This window comes from Rhinatrema bivittatum, chromosome 7, assembly GCF_901001135.1.
Source record: "Rhinatrema bivittatum chromosome 7, aRhiBiv1.1, whole genome shotgun sequence".
NCBI lineage: Eukaryota > Metazoa > Chordata > Amphibia > Gymnophiona > Rhinatrematidae > Rhinatrema > Rhinatrema bivittatum.
In genome coordinates this window covers 191,464,562-191,483,640 of record NC_042621.1, presented here as the reverse complement: position 1 = coordinate 191,483,640, position 19,079 = coordinate 191,464,562, and the positions used below count along the sequence as shown (strand labels likewise).

General features: G+C 45.9%; 1 protein-coding gene across 8 annotated transcripts in view; it reads right to left on the bottom strand.

Annotated features, from left to right (window-relative positions):
- HERC4 (HECT and RLD domain containing E3 ubiquitin protein ligase 4) overlaps window positions 1–19,079 on the bottom strand; it is a 280,806-nt gene that overhangs the window by 147,819 nt on the left and 113,908 nt on the right. For all 8 annotated transcript variants that reach the window (XM_029609698.1, XM_029609697.1, XM_029609695.1 and 5 more), the window contains 2 exons: window positions 10,566–10,642; window positions 3,927–4,051 (listed from right to left, as the gene is read on the bottom strand). In XM_029609698.1, coding sequence (XP_029465558.1) covers window positions 3,927–4,051; window positions 10,566–10,642 — 202 coding nt within the window. The remainder of the gene's footprint in view (window positions 1–3,926; window positions 4,052–10,565; window positions 10,643–19,079) is intronic.

The window sequence follows — 19,079 nt, the reverse complement described above, 5'->3', positions numbered from 1 at the left end:
AAGTTGATCTGGTGTTTGGCTTCCTCTGGAGACCAGAATCCTTGGGTTTGTAAATTGTTTACATGGGCTCCCCAACCGACGTTGGACGCGTCGGTTGTGAGAATTATTTGAGGATCTGGTAGGTGAAAAGGCAAGCCCTGTAGGAGGTTGGATTGAGTTTTCCACCAGACAAGAGACAGACGGAGTGCATCGGTGATGCGAACAATGGAGGACAGAGGCTGAACAGCTTGGATCCATTGTGATCTCAGAGTCCACTGCATGACTCTCATGGCCAGGCGGGCCATGGGAGTCACATAAACTGAGGAGGCCATGTGTCCCAGCAGAATGAGGAATTGTCGAGCTGTTGCTGTGCATTGAGACTGCAACTGGCAAGCTAGGGACACAAGGATTTGGACTCGTTGAAGAGGAAGGAAGGCTTTTGCCTGTAAGGTGTTCAAGTCTGCCCCAATGAAGGATAAGGTCTGAGATGGGATTAAGTAGGATTTCTCGTAATTGACAAGAAACCCAAGAAAGTAGAGTTTGAATTGTCAGGGTCAGGGAGGACCGAGCGATTTGCTGGGTTGGGGCCCTGATTAACCAATCGTCCAGATAGGGGTAGACGTGGACACCTTCCTTCCTGAGAAATGCTGCAACTACCACGAGGCATTTGGTGAAAACTCGTGGTGCGGATGCCAGGCCGAAAGGGAGCACTCGGTATTGATAGTGATTTCAGCCTACTAAAAAACGGAGGTATGTGCGATGAGGTTGAGTTATCGCAATGTGAGTATAGGCGTCTTTTAGGTCTAGAGAGCAGAGCCAGTCCCCTCTTTGCAGCAGAGGGAGAAGCGAGCCCAGGGTTACCATCTTGAACTTCTCTCTGTGAAGGTACTTGTTGAGGGCCCGTAGGTCCAGGATTGGTCGAAGTCCTCCTGACTTTTTTGGGATCAGAAAGTACCTGGAGGAGAACCCTAGTCCTTGTTGTGAGGGAGGAACGGGTTCTATAGCGTTTGACTGGAGGAGAAAGGAAACTTCCTGCTCGAGAAGAACAGAGTGATCGGTGAGTCCCCACGCCTGCATGGGTGGGGAGTCCGAAGGGAGAGTCAGGAAGTTGAGGTGGAAACCGTGTGCAATTATCGCTATCACCCATTGATCTGTGGTGATATGATGCCATTTTTCTAGAAAGTGGCTTAACCGACCTCCTACTGGTATGGTTGGAAGAGGGATTTGGCAACTGCTCTCTAATTGAAAGTCAAAAACCCGATGCAGGGCCAGGTTGTGGAGCTGCTGCGGGCTTTTGTTTTCGAGACTGGCGAGGCTGAGATTTATGGTAAGGCCTCGCAGACCTAGACTTGGTTTGTGGGGGATAATACTTCCGTGGACGGAAGGAGGACTTTTTTGGGTCCTTCTTGAACGGCTGTTTAGAAGGTAAGTCAGAAGGAATGGATGAGAGCTGTTTTAAGTGTCTCATGATGATCCTTCAATTCAGCAACGATTTGCTGAATTTGCTCACCAAACAAATTATCCCCTAGACAGGGCAGGTCAGAGAGCCTGTCCTGAACCTCCGGACGAAGGTCAGATGACTTAAGCCAAGCCCAGCGTCTTGCGGAGATGGCCGTAGCAGAAAGTCTGGTGGAAGCATCAAAGATGTCATAAGCTGTTCTTATCTCATGCTTCCCAGCTTCAAACCCTTTATTTAGTAGGGATTGAAGTTGTGGTTGGAACTGCTCTGGTAAGGTATCTGAGTATTCCTGTATCTGTTTAAGAATGACCCTATTGTATTGGGTCATATATAGCTGATAAGAGGCTACCCTGGAAATTAGCATGGCTCCTTGGTATTCTTTCCTACCTATACTATCTAGGAATTTATTTTCCTTAATAGGAGGTATGGAAGAATGTGGCTTTATTCTTTTAGCTTTCTTTTGAGCTGATTCTACCACAACAGAGAGGTCTAGCTGAGGTTTCTGAAAGCCAGGTGCTGACTGTACAAGATAGGTAGAGTCAGCTTTTTTGTTTACTGGAGCGACAGATCCAGGAGATTCCCAATTCTTTTTTAGAGGGTCCAGAAAAACCTGATGAATTGGAATAGAAGTGATGACTTTAGGGGCATCCAAGAATTGGAGCAACTCCATCATCTGGTGCCTGTCATCTTGCTCCGATTGAAGCTGAAAAGGGACCAACTCCGACATTTCCTTCACGAAATTTATGAAAGAGAGGTCCTCAGGAGGAGAACGCTTTCTACTTCCCGCAGGAGAGGGTGGTGAAGGCAAATCATCGGTGTCTATGGAGGTATCATCACCCCAGGTGTCATAAGGATCAGGTTGCTGACCTGTAGGACCATGAGGGGGTTGGATACCTGAAGGCCCCGGTTGAGGCTCCGAGAAACTCGAAGGAATTGCCGGGGGCATCGAGAATGTCCTCGGTGGCATCGGCGCCGGCCTCGGTGCCGGTATCAAAGGAATCGGTGTCGGCATCGAAGGTATGGGTGCCGTCATCGAAATTCTCGATGGAGCTGATGAGCGTATCGCCCCTGTGGAATGTATTGGTGGCGAGGGACGACATGGTACCGATGGTACTACCCCCGAAGGGGGAATTCGGTACGGTGTTTCTCCACCCGATGAGATAGCTGTCGGAGACCCGGCTATCACCGGAGGAAGGGCAGTCATAAGCGCTTCCATCCGGGCAAGCAGCGGTGCCAGTGCTGCTGGAATCGGGTCGGTGACCGGTTCCACTCTCGGTGCCGGAGGAATCTGGAACCGTTGCATCGCCTTGTCGATGGCCTCCTGGACCAGCCGGTCCAGTTCTACCCGAAGAACTGGGCTAACAATACCTGGCTCCACGGGAGAGGGAGGCTGAGGCGGAGGGACCACCGTCACCGGTGGAGTCGCGGCTCCCAAACCCCGAAGGGGTGAGGGTTGCCTCGGTGTCTGCGAGACAGGAGTGGACGGTGCCACTTCTGGTCGAGACTTCTTCTTCGGAGGCTCGGACAGTACTGAGGTCGATGACTTCGATTCCTCGATGGTCCGAGACTTGTGACGTCGATGGCGATGTTTTTCTCTCCGATCCCCTCTATCTTCGGGGGAAGGGACGGGAGTCGATGGCCGCGGAGACATCGATGACAGGCGGTCACCGGGAGGCTGTCGACTATGGTGAGACTTCGACGGTGCCGGTTCCGATGACGTCGATGCAATCGATGGCGTCGGAGTGTGAGCATGGAAAAGGAGTCCCATTTTCTCCATTCTGGCTTTGCGACCTTTTGGTGTCATTAGGGCACATTTGGAGCAAGTCAGGACATCATGCTCACTCCCTAAACACAAAACACAGACTCTATGTGGGTCTGTGATGGACATAGTACGTGTACAGTCCGGGCACAGACGGAACCCCGACGCCATGGCCATAGGCCAAAAATTTAGCCGCGGGACGGTCGACTGCCAACAGGCCTCGAGGGCCGAACTCGACGGTAGTCGACAAAAACAACGGCAAAAACTTACCGAAGTACCGCGGAGCAAAATTTGAAGAGGGGAGACCCCTGAGGGGCAAATTTTTCTTCAAGAAATTAGTTGAAGAAATTCCTGTCAGGAATGTGGTAAGAGCTCCTTAACCGCGTGGCTTACTGCTGCGCGGAAAAAAGAAGACTGAAGGGAGACCCCTGCTGGCTGCAGGGTTAGTGCCGTGCTGGGCATGCCCAGTAGGGGCCAGTCAAAGTTCCTAAAACTTTGCCAGAAGTTTTCCGTGGTCGGGCTCCATCCTCGATGTCACCCATTTGTGAGGAATGCTTTTAAATAAACAGCCTAATATGTCTAGCATAGTAAAAAAAGAAAAAAAACACCACATTCTTCGATTCTGAAAGAATATATTGCATAATTTAAAGCAGAAAACAGCTGTTAAAATATTTACATCTTCTACTGCAGTAAAATGGAATTTATGCAACACATGTGGCTTGTACTAACTTTGCTATCTCCACCGGAAATCTTCCAGAAGGGCAATTCAGCCATTTCTGAATACTCGTCTCATTCACAATCCAGATCTGTTTAGAAGGGTCAAGATATCTGAAGTCATCTGGAGGTAATGAGTTCTAAAATGTAAAAAATAAAATCCTAAATACATAAAAAATAATGAAATTGGTCCTTTTTTAAGTAATCAAAGCTTAAAATGACATCACAATTACTTTTTGAAATCTGTGGGAGTATTGGGAGGAGAAGTATTGTTTCTTTGGGTAATACTGGGACAGTTTGGGAGAGGTGAAATTGTGGGGTAAATTACTCTCTAGAATGTGTGTGTGTATGCCTTGATTAAAAGCTAAGAAAGGTTAAGTAATTTCTTTTAGTGTGTATGCGCATTTGCGCCTTGATTAAAAAAGAAAACCAGTAGATAGGTAATTTCTTGTTTAGTTTCTGTGTGTGCACCTTGATTAAAAAATAAAGAGAGAACATGGAGGTATGTAATTTCTTTTTTAGTGTCTTTCTTTTCCTCCAGTCCACCCCTAAGCTCATTCTTTCACTTATAAACTCTTATCCCATATAAGATGACAAGAATCATTTTCAGGTCAAAAATAAATCACGGATTTATCTAAAACAAGGGAGTGACCTAGCCTTTATCAATTAGATTAACTGCCAAAATACCATTAAATACATTACATAACTTTAGATGACTGTTTATACATCTCCACTCCCATAGCAAGCTCACAGGGTCATTCATCAAAATGTGTTATGGCGTTAATGGTATCGCACGGCACGAATGCAAATTTCAGGAAGGGGCAAGATTAGGGAGGAGTTTGGGTGGAAATTATGAAAATGAGGGTCAATATCACACAGTTTTAACGCCGGAAATAACTACACCATTTTTCCTGGTGTTAAGCTGTGTGATATGACCGAAATGGCTGTAACGCAATTTGCAATAATTTTTAGAATTGCATTTCGGCCATTTCTGGGCTTGGGAGGGGAGAAGGGAGAGAGAGAGAGGAGTAGAGAGAGAGAGCCTGCCTTTGGGGAGGGCCTTCACAATATGCTACTATTTATATGCCAATAGGAGGGTCATCTAATAGACTGAGGTGAGATGCTGTTGGTGGTTTAAGGTACTTTGTTATCTTGCCCTAGCTTGATAGTACCCTGTTATAGAGTCCATCATGCTAGGGTGAGAAAACATAGTAGAAATTTCATCTTTGTGGGACTTTTCTCACTCCTCCAAATGAAGTCAAATCTTCACCAAGGTGTACTTGCTGTTCGTATGTCTCACTCTGCATGATAAACTGGCCCCTAAACCACCACAAAAACCTCATCTCAAGCTATTAGATGACCCTCCTATTGGCATGTTACGATGAGTTATGACCTGTCTTTTTACAATTATCACCACTGTTCCTTGTATCGCCCCTGAGCGAATGTTGAAGTTGCATTGTAAACCAATATGATTTGTATATTTTACAGGAATGTCGGTATAGAAAAATCTAAAATAAACAAACAAAAAATATAAATACTTGACTACTATGAAGGCCTTATAGATAGTCTCTTCTCTCTCAGCGCAAGATATGAAAGTAATTATTGCGGGGCACAAAAAGTTTACTGCACCAAGCTATCGCATGGTGCGGTAATTCTAAAATTTCCATACACATGCCCCTTTTTCTTAGCACATGCGTTATCAATGCGTTATCACATTTTGATGAATCTAGGGGTAAATTAACTAAGAACTCTACAATATGAAGATGCAGGCAGGAATCCAGCAGCGAGATGGGAGCCTCCAGTCTTTTTCACTGAGTGCCACATGTATGATTATCTATCAGTTGGTGAGAGATTGTATGACTCTCAAGAGAATGAATCCAATCTTTGGAGGCTAGAGTAGCAGATCTAGAGGAGCTGAGGCAGACAGGACATAGTCGCCAAGCTTCAACTCCAGCAGCCCCTGTGCTGCTTTGGAGGAACAAGGTCACCTAGTCAGACAAAATTACCAGTTGTAGCAGGAAGTGATCCTGTAGCAAGGTCCTGTTCTCTAGGTGATGCATTATCCTTTTGCACTGAGGATGTCTCCAAAGGCTAGTGCCCAGGAGGGAAGGGTTAGGTGAGCCATCATAGTTGGTGATTCGAATGTAGATAGCTGGGTGGCTAGTGAACATGAGGATTACTTGGTAACTTGCCTTCTTGGTGCAAAGGTAGCAAACCTCATGCATCACGCAGATAAGATTTTAGACAGTGCTGGGAAGGAGCTGGCTGTCGTAATACATGTGGGTACAAAAACATAGTAAAGTGTGGGAGGAAATTTCTGTAAGGCAAGCTTAGGCTCTTAAATAGAAGGTTGACATCCAGAACCTCAAGGGTAGAATTCTCTGAAATGCTCCCACTCCATGCACAGGACCCCAGAAGCAGACAGAGCCTCAAAGTTTCAATGCGTGGATATGATGATGGTGCAGGGAAGAGGGCTTTAGTTTTATTAGGAACTGGGCAACATTTTGGGGAAGGTGGAGGCTTTTCTGAAGGGCTGGGCTCCAACTTAACCAGGGTAGAACCAAGCTGCTTGTGCTAACCTACAAAAAGGGAGATAGAGTTACATTTTAAACTAGAATATGAGAGAAAGCCGTCGTCATTCAGCAGCACATGGTTCAGAGGGAGGTATTTTCAAAGGATACTAAAATAACAGTGGAGTAAGGGCATCCCAATAGAGAAGTTCCAATAAAAGCATAAGTAGCTCATGTGCCTCTAAGTAAAGAACCACCTGAGTTAATATCAGCAAAAAACATACTTTGAAATGTCTGTATGCTAATGCCAAAAGTCTAAAATCATGGGAGAGTCAGAATGTATGAATGAAGAGGTAGACATAAATGGCATCTCAGAGATCTGGTGGAAGGAGGATAACCAATGGGACACTACTATATCAGGATACAAATTATATTGCAATGATAGGGTGGATCAAACAGCTGGAGGGTGGCATTTTATGTTAGGGAGGGCATGGAGTCCAACAGGATAAAGATCCTGCAGGAGAATAATCGCACAGTAAGTAGAATCCTTAGGGGTGGAAATTCCATACATGATGAGGAAGAGTAGCAGTGGGGGTATACCTACCATCCATCTGGGCAAAATAAATAGATGGATAATGAAATGCTAACAGAGATTAGGGAAGCTAATAAATTTAGCAGCACAGTAATAATGGAAGATTTCAATTACCCCAATACTGATAGCATATCCTGATGTTATGTTTACCCTAAGGAGGTAAAGTTTCTAGATGAAGTAAATGACTGCTATATGGAACAGTTGCACCAGGAGCTGATAAGGGAAGCCATTTTAGATCTAATTCTTAGTGGAATGCAGGATTTGGTGCAAGAGATGATAGGACTGCTTGGCAACAGCAGAGTGCAATCAAATTTGACTTAAATGACTGGGAGAACATTACGTAAATCTACAGCTCTGGCATTAAAATTTCAAAAGGGAGACTTTGGTACAATGAGGAAAATAGAAAAAAAAACCAGAAAGGTGCAGCTACATAGGTTAACAGTTTACATCAGGCGTGGCCATTGTTTAAAAATAGCAGCAACCCACAAATGGAGTAAACAAACACACATACAGCATTTAGTCACAAAAGAATATATATGCAAAGCAGTCAAAATTCAGTCCAAATGGGTCTACCAATTTAATGATTATAATCTTCAGATAATGAAACAATGCCTTTAATAATATGTTAGGACTACCTAATACAACATTAAGACCACTGCAAATACTTCAGAACACAGCAGCTAGAATACTAACTGGAAAAAGGAGGAGGGACCATATAACTGAAACCCTAGCAGAGTTACATTGGCTACCAATTGAACACAGAATTAAATACAAAACCCTATGTATCATTCACAAACTAATTTATGATGAGAAATCAGACTGGTTGAACACAGCATTAAGGGTAACACACTCCACACAGGAACCTCCGCTCAGCAAATAAAGCACTCCTAACCATTCCATCAGTTAAAACAGCAAGACTGACACAAGTGAGAGAAAGAGCCCTATCACTAGCAGGACCCATAATCTGGAACACAATGCCTCCAGAGATCAGGCTACAAAGTGATCTCAGGACATTCAAGAAAAACATAAAAACATGGCTTTTTAAACAAGCATTTTACAAAGAGACTGGAGAATAGAGAGAAATATTTCAGGAAAAGACAGAAGGGACATAAGGTCCTTAGGACTATACATTAGATTAGTCTAGGAACTCTACACCACAATAAAACATAACTATAATACTATGTGTAATAAAACTACATGTGTAAGTACCTTGGTACAATTGGTCATGAACTACTTCGCTAAATGACTATGTCTAATGATATATTGTAACCGAACCTTTGACGGCACCTGTTAGAATGTACTATAGTACACTTTTACCTACATTAAATATGTTCCTACATGTAAACCGTTGCGACGGTATTTAACTTAGCAACGATATAGAAAAGTTTTTAAATTAAAAAAAAAGAAAAATAAAGAAAAGCTTATAACCATTATATTGATGGACTCATTTGGACAGAATTTTGAATGCTTCCACATATTTAAAAATACCATCTTAAAAGCCTAGTCCAGATGTATTCCACGCATTAAAAAAAGTGGAAGGAAGACCAAACAACTGCCAGCATGGTTAAAAGATGAGGTGAAAGAGGCTATTTTAGCCAAACGAACTTCTTTCAAAAATTGGAAAAAGAATCCATCTGAGGAAAAAAGGAAAAAGCATAAGCAAGTTAGATGTAAAACGTTGTACCATTCCCCCTTGTGGATGAGTAGCCTAGTGGTTAGAGCAGTGGGCTATGAACCAGGAGACCAGGGTTTGAGTCCCACTGTCGCTCCTTGTGACCCTGGGCAAGTCACTATACCCTCTATTGCCTCAGGTACAAACTTAGGGGCAGATTTTAATACCGACGCGCGTGCGTAGATTTGTGCGCGCAACCCGCACAAATCTACGCCCGATTTTATAACATGCCCCCCCAAACCTTTGTTTTGCAAGTTGCACCTGCCTCTGGGCAGGCCTAGGCTGCACGCGCTGGCCGAGTGCCGGTGCGCGATCCCCCCGGCCTAGACGCCCTACGGAGGCCTTTGGCCACGCCCCGGACTGCCCCCGCCCCTTTTTTCAAGCCCCGGGACGTACGCGCATCCCGGGGCTTGCACGCGTCGCCGGGCCTATGCAAAATAGGCTCGGCGCGTGTAGGGCTTTTAAAATCTGTCCCTTAGATTGTAAGCCCTCTGGGGATAGGGAAATAACTACAATACCTGAATGTAATCCACTTTGAAATGCTGAAAAGAGTGCAAAAAGTGGAATTTAAATCTAAATAAATAAGGCAGGCTAAATGAGAATTTAAAATAAGCTGGCCATAGAGGCAAAAAATTCATAAAACCTTTTTAAAATATATCTGAAGCAGGAAGCTTGTGAGGGAGTCAGTTGAACCGCTGGATAATCGAGGAGTTGAAGGGGCATTTAAAGAAGTTAAGACCATCGCAGAAAGATTGAATTAATTCTTTGCTTCAGTTACCAAAGAGGATGTTGGAAAGATACTTGTGCCAGAAACAGTTTTCAATGGTGACATTTCAGAAGAAGTGATACAAATCACTGTGAAACTTGAAGATGTAATAAGGCAGATTGACAAAATAAAGAGTAACAAATCACCCGAACCGGATGATATACATGTCAGAGTTCTGAAAGAACTAAAAAAAAAAAAAAAAAGAAATTACAGATCTGTTACTGGTAATTTCTAGCCTATCGTTGGGACTGTCTGTGTGCTTGAAAATTGGAGGGTGGCCCACGTAACCCCGTTCTTTAAAAAGGGCTCCAGGGGTGATCCGAAAAACTATAGATCAGCTTGTCTGATTTCAGCGACAGGAAAAATCATGGAACAAAAATCACAGAACATATAGAATGAAATAGTTTAATGGAAAACAGCCAGCATGGATTTACACAAAGGAAATCTTGCCCCATCAATTTGCTACTTTATTTTTTTTGAAGGGTTAATAAACAGGGATAATGGTGAGCCAGCAATGTAATGTATTTGGATTTTCAGACGTCGTTTAACAAAGTGCCCCATGAGAGACCTCTTAAAAAATTAAAAAGTCATGGGATAGGAGACAATGTCCTGTTGTGGATTGCAAACTGATTATAAGATAGGAAGCAGACAGTAGGACTAAATGGTCAGTTTTCGCAGTGGAGAAGGATCAAATGTGGAGTGCCTCAGGGATCTGGAAAAGGGAACCAGTGAACTGATTAAATTTTCAGACAATACAGAATTATTCAGAGTTGTTAAATAATAAGCGAAGAGTAAAAATTGCAAAAAGATGATCTTGTGAGACTGGAAGACTGGGCATTTAAATGGCAGGTGACATTTAATGTGGACAAGTACAAAGCGATGCATGTGGGGAAAAGTAACCTACACTGAATATCAAAGGAAAAGATGAATCAAGAACATAGACATTTTAAATAAACTATGCAAATTTTATTCATGGAGCATAACATTGCTCTGCAGTCTAAGGAAAAAAGACGACATTGGATATCACCTTGTACTTGGGAAATCATTTTCCTCTGCAAAAGGGACAAGAATTAAGTGTATTTTCAGTGGACTGAATATATTGTATTTCAGTTACCTGTAGATTAGAGTAATGTGAAAAACTTTGATCCCCGCCAGCAAATATTTTCTTTACACAATAACAAATCCCTCCATCTGTAACAGAAACAAAAATATAGGTAATTTAGACCTTTAGATGCTGTATTTAGAAGATATAAATAGTACTGCATAGAGGCAGGGACAGCGGAATGCCTTTTTGGTTGGGGGGGGGGGGGGAGCCAACTAAGCTCTGCCCCTAACTCTACAAGGACAGTCAATTTCTTACTTTACTTTTACCGTTAAATGTCATTCTCTCTTAGGTACATTCTTTCTGCAACTCATGGATTTGAATTATTTATTCCCAGACCTATCAATAAAAAACTTGATGATAGAAAATCGCTAGGGTATTCTTTCAGCTGGTATCCTCCGATAAGGGCGAGCAGGAAAGAGTGAAGATCAAAAGGGCTTCAATAAAAGAGCGCCGCGAACAAAGGCGCAGCTTAATAAAAGCCATGATGAAGAATGGCGAACCTTATAACGGCGCCGAGATTAAAGGCCCGTGCTAATCAAGGCAGTGATGAATATGGGCGCCACATAGCAGCTCATCAGAGCAATCCCCTTGTCCATTTCTCTGCTGTGGTTGATCCTTTTTTTTTGGGGGGGGGGGGGCCCCATTCATTTCTGTTGGACCGGATGAAAAAGCAGCCGCTATCTCGTCCCATCCCTTCCCCTATGACCATGGAATCCATTTAAGAAGCACTTTAAAAAACCAGAAATCAGAAGTCTATATCTATTCTCATTCCCACGTCTACTTGAAGGGAAAGCAAGTTTACGCCAAGCCGCTGCCGCAGCACAGGCACCCAGCAGAGCTCCCAGCAGCAGTGACGCCGGAGCTGGATCCAGAGAGCCACAGGGCGAACAAGAGAAATCGGGGATCAAGGGGGGGGGGGGGGAAAGCAGTGGCAGAGAATGTGCAAACCCCACCGCACATGCCGCCCCCGCCCCCCCCCCCCCCGGGAGAGATTGGCGATGTCGGCCAAGCTGTGACACGGAAAGTTATAGCCGGGAGGAAGCTCGGGGTATGAGGCGACTCCTTGCAGCCGCTCCAGATGAGCCGAGGCTGCCCTCCCGCCACCCCGATTTCATGCGCCGGGATCCGACCCGCCATGGATCCCCTGCCCTCCTCTTCCTCCTCCCCATCCCCAGGCATGCTGGAAAACAGCAGCCGAAGCCCCGGCACTACCTCCCCCTTCCCTTCATTGCCAGGGATGCAGACGGTGGGCAGGGCGCGGCTGAGCAAGAGCCACATCCAGAGGGGGTCCCCGGCCTTGATTGCTGCCCCAGCCGGGCATGGTGGGTCGCCACTGGCTTAGCTCTCCCCCTCCAGACTGTGCTCCTCCTCCTCTATCTGAGCCTTCTTTATATTTGGCTTCTTCTAAGGAAAGGAAGGGAGTGTGATTAGGTATTCTTCTTCTTGCCGCCTCTTCCTCCTCCCCACAGTTGTCTTTTTCTTTTCCCTTCCTCCTTCCTATCTCCCCTCCGCTGTCTTATGCACTTTTTGGCTTGGACCTGGAAGTGCCTGAGGACTGGAGGTGGCGAAGTCAAAAGCCAAACACTTTCCCAAAAAGCCTGGAGAAATCGACCAACTCGGGAGCAAAGAGAAGGATGAAGGAAGGGGAGGAGGGGGGATGACAAGAGGTAAGGCAGAGGGTGGATGACAGAGCTGAGGCAGTGCTGCCAAAAATAAAGACAGTAAGTAAAATTAAAAAAAAAAAAAAAAAGGAAGCAGCTAAATAAATAACTCCTTCTCAGCAAGATGTGGACTGAGCACTGAGAGTGGCGATAAGGAAGGGGGTGGGAAGAGCGAGGAGGTAACCCGTGCTGGCAGGCAGGAGGAAGCAGTCAGTGCTCCTTTCCCTCCCTACCTGAGGTATCCTCAATAATTCGCAGTTATTCACCATTAGAGGCGCCCATATTCATCACCGCCTTTATTAGCACGGGCCTTTAATCCCAGTGCCGTTATAAGGTTCGCCGTTCTTCATCGTCGCTTTTATTAAGCTGCGCCTTTGTTCACAGTGCTCTTTTATTGAAGCCCTTTTGATCTTCACCCTTATTGAAGTAAACCCTTTCAGCATTGCAGGCAGAGGTAGCCTGCACCTGAGAAAAACATCATTGCTAATAGAGGTGTCAGTATTAAAGGAAAATTGGTTCTTTCCTGCTAATTTTCATTCTTGTAATACCACAGATCAGTCCAGACTCCTGGGTTTTGCTTCCCTGCTAGTAGATGGAGACAGAGAAAAAACACACTAACAACTAAGACGCCAAAAACCCCTTCAACGAGAAGGGGAAAAGATGAAGCCTTACAGGCAGAAATCTCTTCCAACAGTAATCAAGAAGAACATCATTGAATTCTTCAACAACTCTGCATTATACATTAAGTATCAGTACGAGTGGAATTCTCAAGTGGATGGGGCTCTGGACTGATCTGTGGTATTACAGAACAAAAATAAGCCAGTAAGAACCAATTTTCCTTTCTTGTTCATACCCACATCAGAACAGACTCCTGGGATGTACCCAAGCTTCCCTACAGAGTGTGGGGCCAAGACAGTCCCGCTCGCAGAACACTCTCCCTAAATCCCATGTAATCCAGAGCCAGAACATCCAAACGATAACGTCTGGCGAAAGTGTGCAACGATTTCCAAGTAGCCACCCAACAAATCTCTTGCGGGGATACCTGTTGACATTCGGCCAGGAAATCGCCTGAAAGCAAGTCAAATGAGCTCTCAAACCTTTTGGTATGAGGCTACTCAAAATTTAAGCCTATGCAAGAGCTTTCTTTGGCCAACGGGCAATTAAAGCATTAGATGCCTTTCACCCTTTCCACAGACCATTCCAAAGCTAAAAGAGGTGATCTGACAAACGGAAACTATTCATAACCCTTGAGATACCTCAACAATGCCCACCGTACATCCAGCATCCGAAGTTCCTTCTCTGAAGCACGGATGAATCCAAATCCGGAAAGGCTGGAAGCTCCACTGTTTGATTAAGATGGAACACAACCTTCGGGAGAAAGGAGGGTACTGGGCGCAAGACCCCCCCCCCCCCCGAGTCCGAAATCTGTAGAAAAGGATCTCTACATGGCAACACCTGAAGCTCGGAAATCCTTCCAGCCGACCAGATTGCTTCAATTGTAGTAGGCCCTACATGAATCGTATAACATCCCCAAGAGAGAAGTCTCAGACTGCCCTTCAGGAAAAGTGTCTTCTGAGCCAAATCCAATGCAAAAAACAGGTTATGCCATCTTTTGTTTTTTTCTTCTGGGAATAGGAAGGCAAAAGAGGAGGACTAGAAACCGCCCCAGAGGCATTATCACTGCCAAAAGGTGGTACCTTGAAATCAGTATTCTAACATAGGAAATCATTTGAGCCTAAGCAGATCATCTCCTAAGATTGTTAGAGCCCTTAGCTGTAAGAGAACTCCTGCACTGCAGAAATGAAAACCAAAATGGCTGCCACTCCCACACTGCAGGGAAAGCCCAGCACTGCCTGGCTCTACAGGCCACAAAACTTGCCTCCTCCCAGCTGGCTTCCTTATACTTGCAGGAGCATTAACAGTCCCCGAACTGTTTCAATCTATTCAGACAAGCCCCATGCAGCATAGAGGCATTAAGACAGGTTTTGCGTCTCCCCCTGCCTTGCCGCATTTCCCATGCTCAGCACAAGCTGCCATGAAGAGTCCCCAGACTAGCAACCACTGCCAAGAACTACCACAATCCCTGGGTCTCCACCTGTTTTGCCTTGCTTCCTGTGCTCAGTAGGAGCTGCAATGAGCCGTGAAGCAGGCCATTACCGCTGAGAACCACTGTGGGTCACATGTATTTAAATCATGGCAAACTGATTCTTGCACGGGTCTGACCTAAGAACTAGTGTGGCTAACACTACTCACCAAGCAGCTGCTGTCAATCTCTCTGCCCCACCACACATACAGGCCACTGATCTCCATCAGTCCCCACAACACAGGAACATTGACCCATATAAGAGCAGCCCTATCAAAGCTAAAGTGCTGACATTTCTGCTCCAGACCCTCAAAACCCTCCCTTTTTTTTAATCAACAAATCGTGTGATAAGCAAGGAAAATTCACTTCCCTGATCTGGAGCATCGAGGAACAGGCCAGCAGCTGCCCAGGACGACAGGAAAGTCAGAGGAATGAGGGAGGCAGCACCACTGGCTTTCAATCCTCTTCAGGAAAGGATGAAAGCACCCAAGGATCACTGATCCCCTGCTCGTCCTCACTTGACCAGGAGGATAACCCCCACAAGGGACCTGCCCACTAATGGGAGTAAATTATCCAGCAAAACAGCCGACTGCAGGTTTTACACCTCTACCATCTGCTGAAGACAGAGAAATACAGGTCAAAACTGAGAAACTGCAGGTGGCACACTAGGTTATAAGCAGCAATTAAACTTTTTTCTTTATCTCCATTAACCAGCAGGGAGGCAAAACCCAGGAGTCTGGACTGATCTGGGTATGAACAGGAAGTGACTATTCTGTACTATGCATGGAGAGAGAGGAAGCAGAGTTGCTTACCTGTAAAAGGTGTTTTCAGAGGAGAGCAGGATGTTAGTGCTCACACATGGATGACATTATCATATGGAGCCCAGACACAGAAAACTTATGTCAAAGTTTCTAGAACTTTGACTTGCCGCTCTATACCATGCATCCATGTGGGGTCCCTCTTCAGTCTTATAACATAGAATTATACATGAATCAACAAATAGGAGAAACCCAACTCTAGAGTGGCAGGCAGGTTTTGTGAGGACTGACATCCTGCTGTCCTCGGAGAATACTTGTTACTGATAGGCAACTTTGCTTTCTCCGAAGATGAGCAGGATGGTAGTCCTTACACATGGGTGAATCCTTAACTACAGGCTGCTCCCCAACATAAAATGGAACCAACAGACATCCAAACCAGGTGCCAACGGGCACAGCAATGGTGCTGTTGGTAACAGAGGAGAAGATAGGGCCTATTGTTTGGGTTCAGGCTAAGTTGGAAGAGTTGGGTTCTACACCTCAAACAGATTCCAAAGGACAGATTGGCCAAACCTACAGTCGCCATCCCTATCCAAGCAATATGAGATGTGAATGTGTGGTGAGAACTCCACATTGCAGCCTTGCATATCTCCTCCACGGGAACTGCTCACAAGAGAGCCACCAACGCTGCCATAGCTCAGACAGAATGAACCCCCAAGTTGACCCCCAAGTTGCAGTCCCACCTGGGCATAACAAAAGGATTTGCAATCTGCTAGGCAATTCAATAGTGTCTATTTGGCAACGGCAATGCCTAACCTATTCCTATCAAAAGAAACAAAAAATTGGGTAGATTGTCTAGGGGCTTCTCTCCACTCCAGAAAGAAGGCTAAGGTTCACCTGCAGTCCAAATTGTGCAGGGCTCGTTCGCTAAGTCACTAAGGCCTGGAACTTGCTGAGGTGACCGCCACTAAAAATATGACTTACCAGGACAGGTGCTTCAGGTCATAGGTACGCAGCAGCTCAAAAGAAGTTTTCATTAGCTGAGTTTGGGACCATGTTGAGGTCCCAAGACACAGCGGGAGGCCTTAGGGAAGACTTCAATTGAAGCAGGCCCTACATGAATTGAACAACTTTAGGCTGTACAGATATGGGCATACCATCTACACCCTGGTGGTATGTGCCAAATGCACTCAGATGAACTCTAACAGAGTTGGGTTTTAAGCCAGCTTCCCACAGGTGTAGAAGATAATCAAGCAGTTTTCGTATGGGGCAGGAGAATGGATCTAGGCTCTTCTGCTCACACCACATGGAAAACCTCCTCCATTTCAGTCCATAGGACTTTCTAAGCCACTAGGACCCAGGACACATCACCTGAGAGATCAAGTGGTTGCAGAATTAACCTCTCGACATCCAGGCTGTGAATGACACGGCCTGGAGATTGGGATGTTGCAACCTGCCTAGATCTGGCGTGATGAGATCTGGCAAAGTCCCCTGATGGATTGGTCTCCGGATGGACAACTCCCATAGTGGAGTGGAGTGGAAACCAGACTTGTCTCAGCTAATAATGGGTTATGAGGATCATAGTCCCTTTGTCCTCATGAAGTTTCAAGAGAGTCTTCACCACTAAAGGAACTGGAGGATAACATACAGAAGACCTTTGCCTCAATATCAGGCAAGGGCGTCTGAGGCTGATTTGCCGACTGCCTGACAGGGGTTAGAACAGAGTCACCTTTCTGATTCAAGAGGACGTGATGAGATCCATATCTCGGCTCCCCAAGAGGTGGAATATCTGATTCGTAATCTCCTGGTCCAGGGACCACTCATGGGGGTCTGAAGGTACAACTCAGTCTGTCCGCTAACATGTTCTCCATCCTGGCCAAGCACATGGCCCTAAGCACCATCCCGTGGGACAGGGCCCATGACCACATCTGAACCACTTCCTGACACAGGATGTACAAGCCCGTAGCTCCCTGCTTGTTGACATACCACAAAGCCACCTGGTTGTCTGTTTGGATCAGGACAACTTTGGTGGACAGCCAATTTCTGAAAGCCCATAGCGCTTACCTGGTCACCCGGAGCTCCAGGAAATTGGATTTGGCAACAACTTTCCAGGGCAGACCAGAGACCTTGGGTGCTGAGCCCATCTACATGAGCTCCCCATCCCAGGGTGGATGCATCCTTGGTTAGGACAATTTAGAGGACTTCGAAATGAGATCCCCCGTTCCAGATCTAAAAGTACTAGCCATCAGGACAAAGTCTCAGAGGGGCGAGGTGACTCAGATGTGATCCTGGAGGTTCTGCATGACCTGGTGCCACTGTGACCTCAAGGATCACTGGGCTCTGCACATGTGTAATTGTGCCAAGGAAATGACATGGATGGTTGCGGCAATGTGACTCAAAAACGTCAACATGTGCCCTGCTGAATCTCTGCCATGGTGGTCATCAAAATGATGGTTCTTTGATGGGGCAGGAAGGCCTTGGCCTGAGCCATTTCTATCAGGGATCATATGAAGTCCAACTGAAGTGATGGGCTGAGATGGGACTTTGTGTAGTTCATAACTAACCTTAGTGACTCCAACATCCAGATGATCAAGTGCATGGACCTGACAGCCTCTGCCTGAGATGTGCACTTGACTAGCCAATCGTCCAGATAAGGAAAAACATGCAATCCCAACCTGCGTAGGTGCCCCACCAGGCATTTTGTGAAGACTCATGGGGCCGATGCTAACTTGAACGGCAACACCCGACACTGGAAGTGCTATTTGCCAACCACAAACTGGAGATACCTTCGGTGACTTGGGAAAATCTCGATGTGTATGATTGCGTCCTTCAGATTGAGGGAGCATAGCCAGTCCCCTTTTTATAAAAGAGGGGATCAAGGTGCCCAGGGAAACCATCTTGAATGTTTCTTTTTTGATAAATATGTTCAAGGCCCTTAGGTCTAGGATGGGATGGAGTCCTTCCGTTTTCTTTGGACTCAGGAGGTACCTGGAAGTAAAATGCCAACCCTCTTCATTGTGGTGCAATCGGCTCGACCGCTCTGGCTGTTAAAAGGGAGAACAGCTCTGTTATTAGTACCTCCTGATATGCTATCGGCCTCCAAAGTGGACTCTGAGGGCAATTTGGCGGAGCACCCAATAGATTTAATAGATGCACCTGACTTGATGATGGAAAGAACCCACTGGTCTGAGGTTATACTGAACCACAGCTGCCCCTGACCAACGGATTGGATTCATCGCCCCAGGTACGGGTAACTAGACGGCCGCAGAAGCCCTAATTCTGTTTGATGGGAGCGGAGGATAGTACTTCCTCTGCCCCGATCTCACCAATCTCCTAGCTGAGGAAGACAGATCCGGAGTGCTGGCAAAGATTTGTTGGAGGATTTCATGATGGTCCCAGAGCTTGGCCACCAAGGCCCTCACCCTATCTCCAAAAAGATTCTTCCCAGAACATGGCTCGTCAGAGAGTCTTTCCTGTACCTCTGTTCGGAGATCCAAGGCCTGCAGCCAGGCCATTCTGCGGGTGCCAATTCCAGCTGCAGAGACTCTTGATGCCATCTTGAAAACATCGTAGGTCGCTTGGACTTCATGTTTCCCGCATTCCAGGCCTTTGTGCACCAACTACATGAAAGCATCCTACTGCTGCTGAAGCAGCTGCTCAGCCTCCTCCTCACTTGCTTCCAGATGTCCAAGTACTGGCTCATACAGAGCTGGAAGTACGCCAAGTGGGCAATGAGCATGGACCTCTGGAAAACCTCTTCCCCAAGAGTGTCTATCGCTCTGTTATCCTTCACTGGGATCGATGAGGAATGAGTCCGAGACTGCTTGGCTCTCTTAAGAGCAGATTAGACTACCACCAATTGGTGAGGAAGCTGTCACCTTATCGAACCCAGGAGCCTTCTGGATGAGGTAAACCCCATCAGCCTTCTTATTCATTAGAGGTACTCAGCAGTAACTCCTTAAGAATATTGTACACAGGGACCACCACGATCTCCTTAGGAGACTCCACGAACTGAAGGATATCA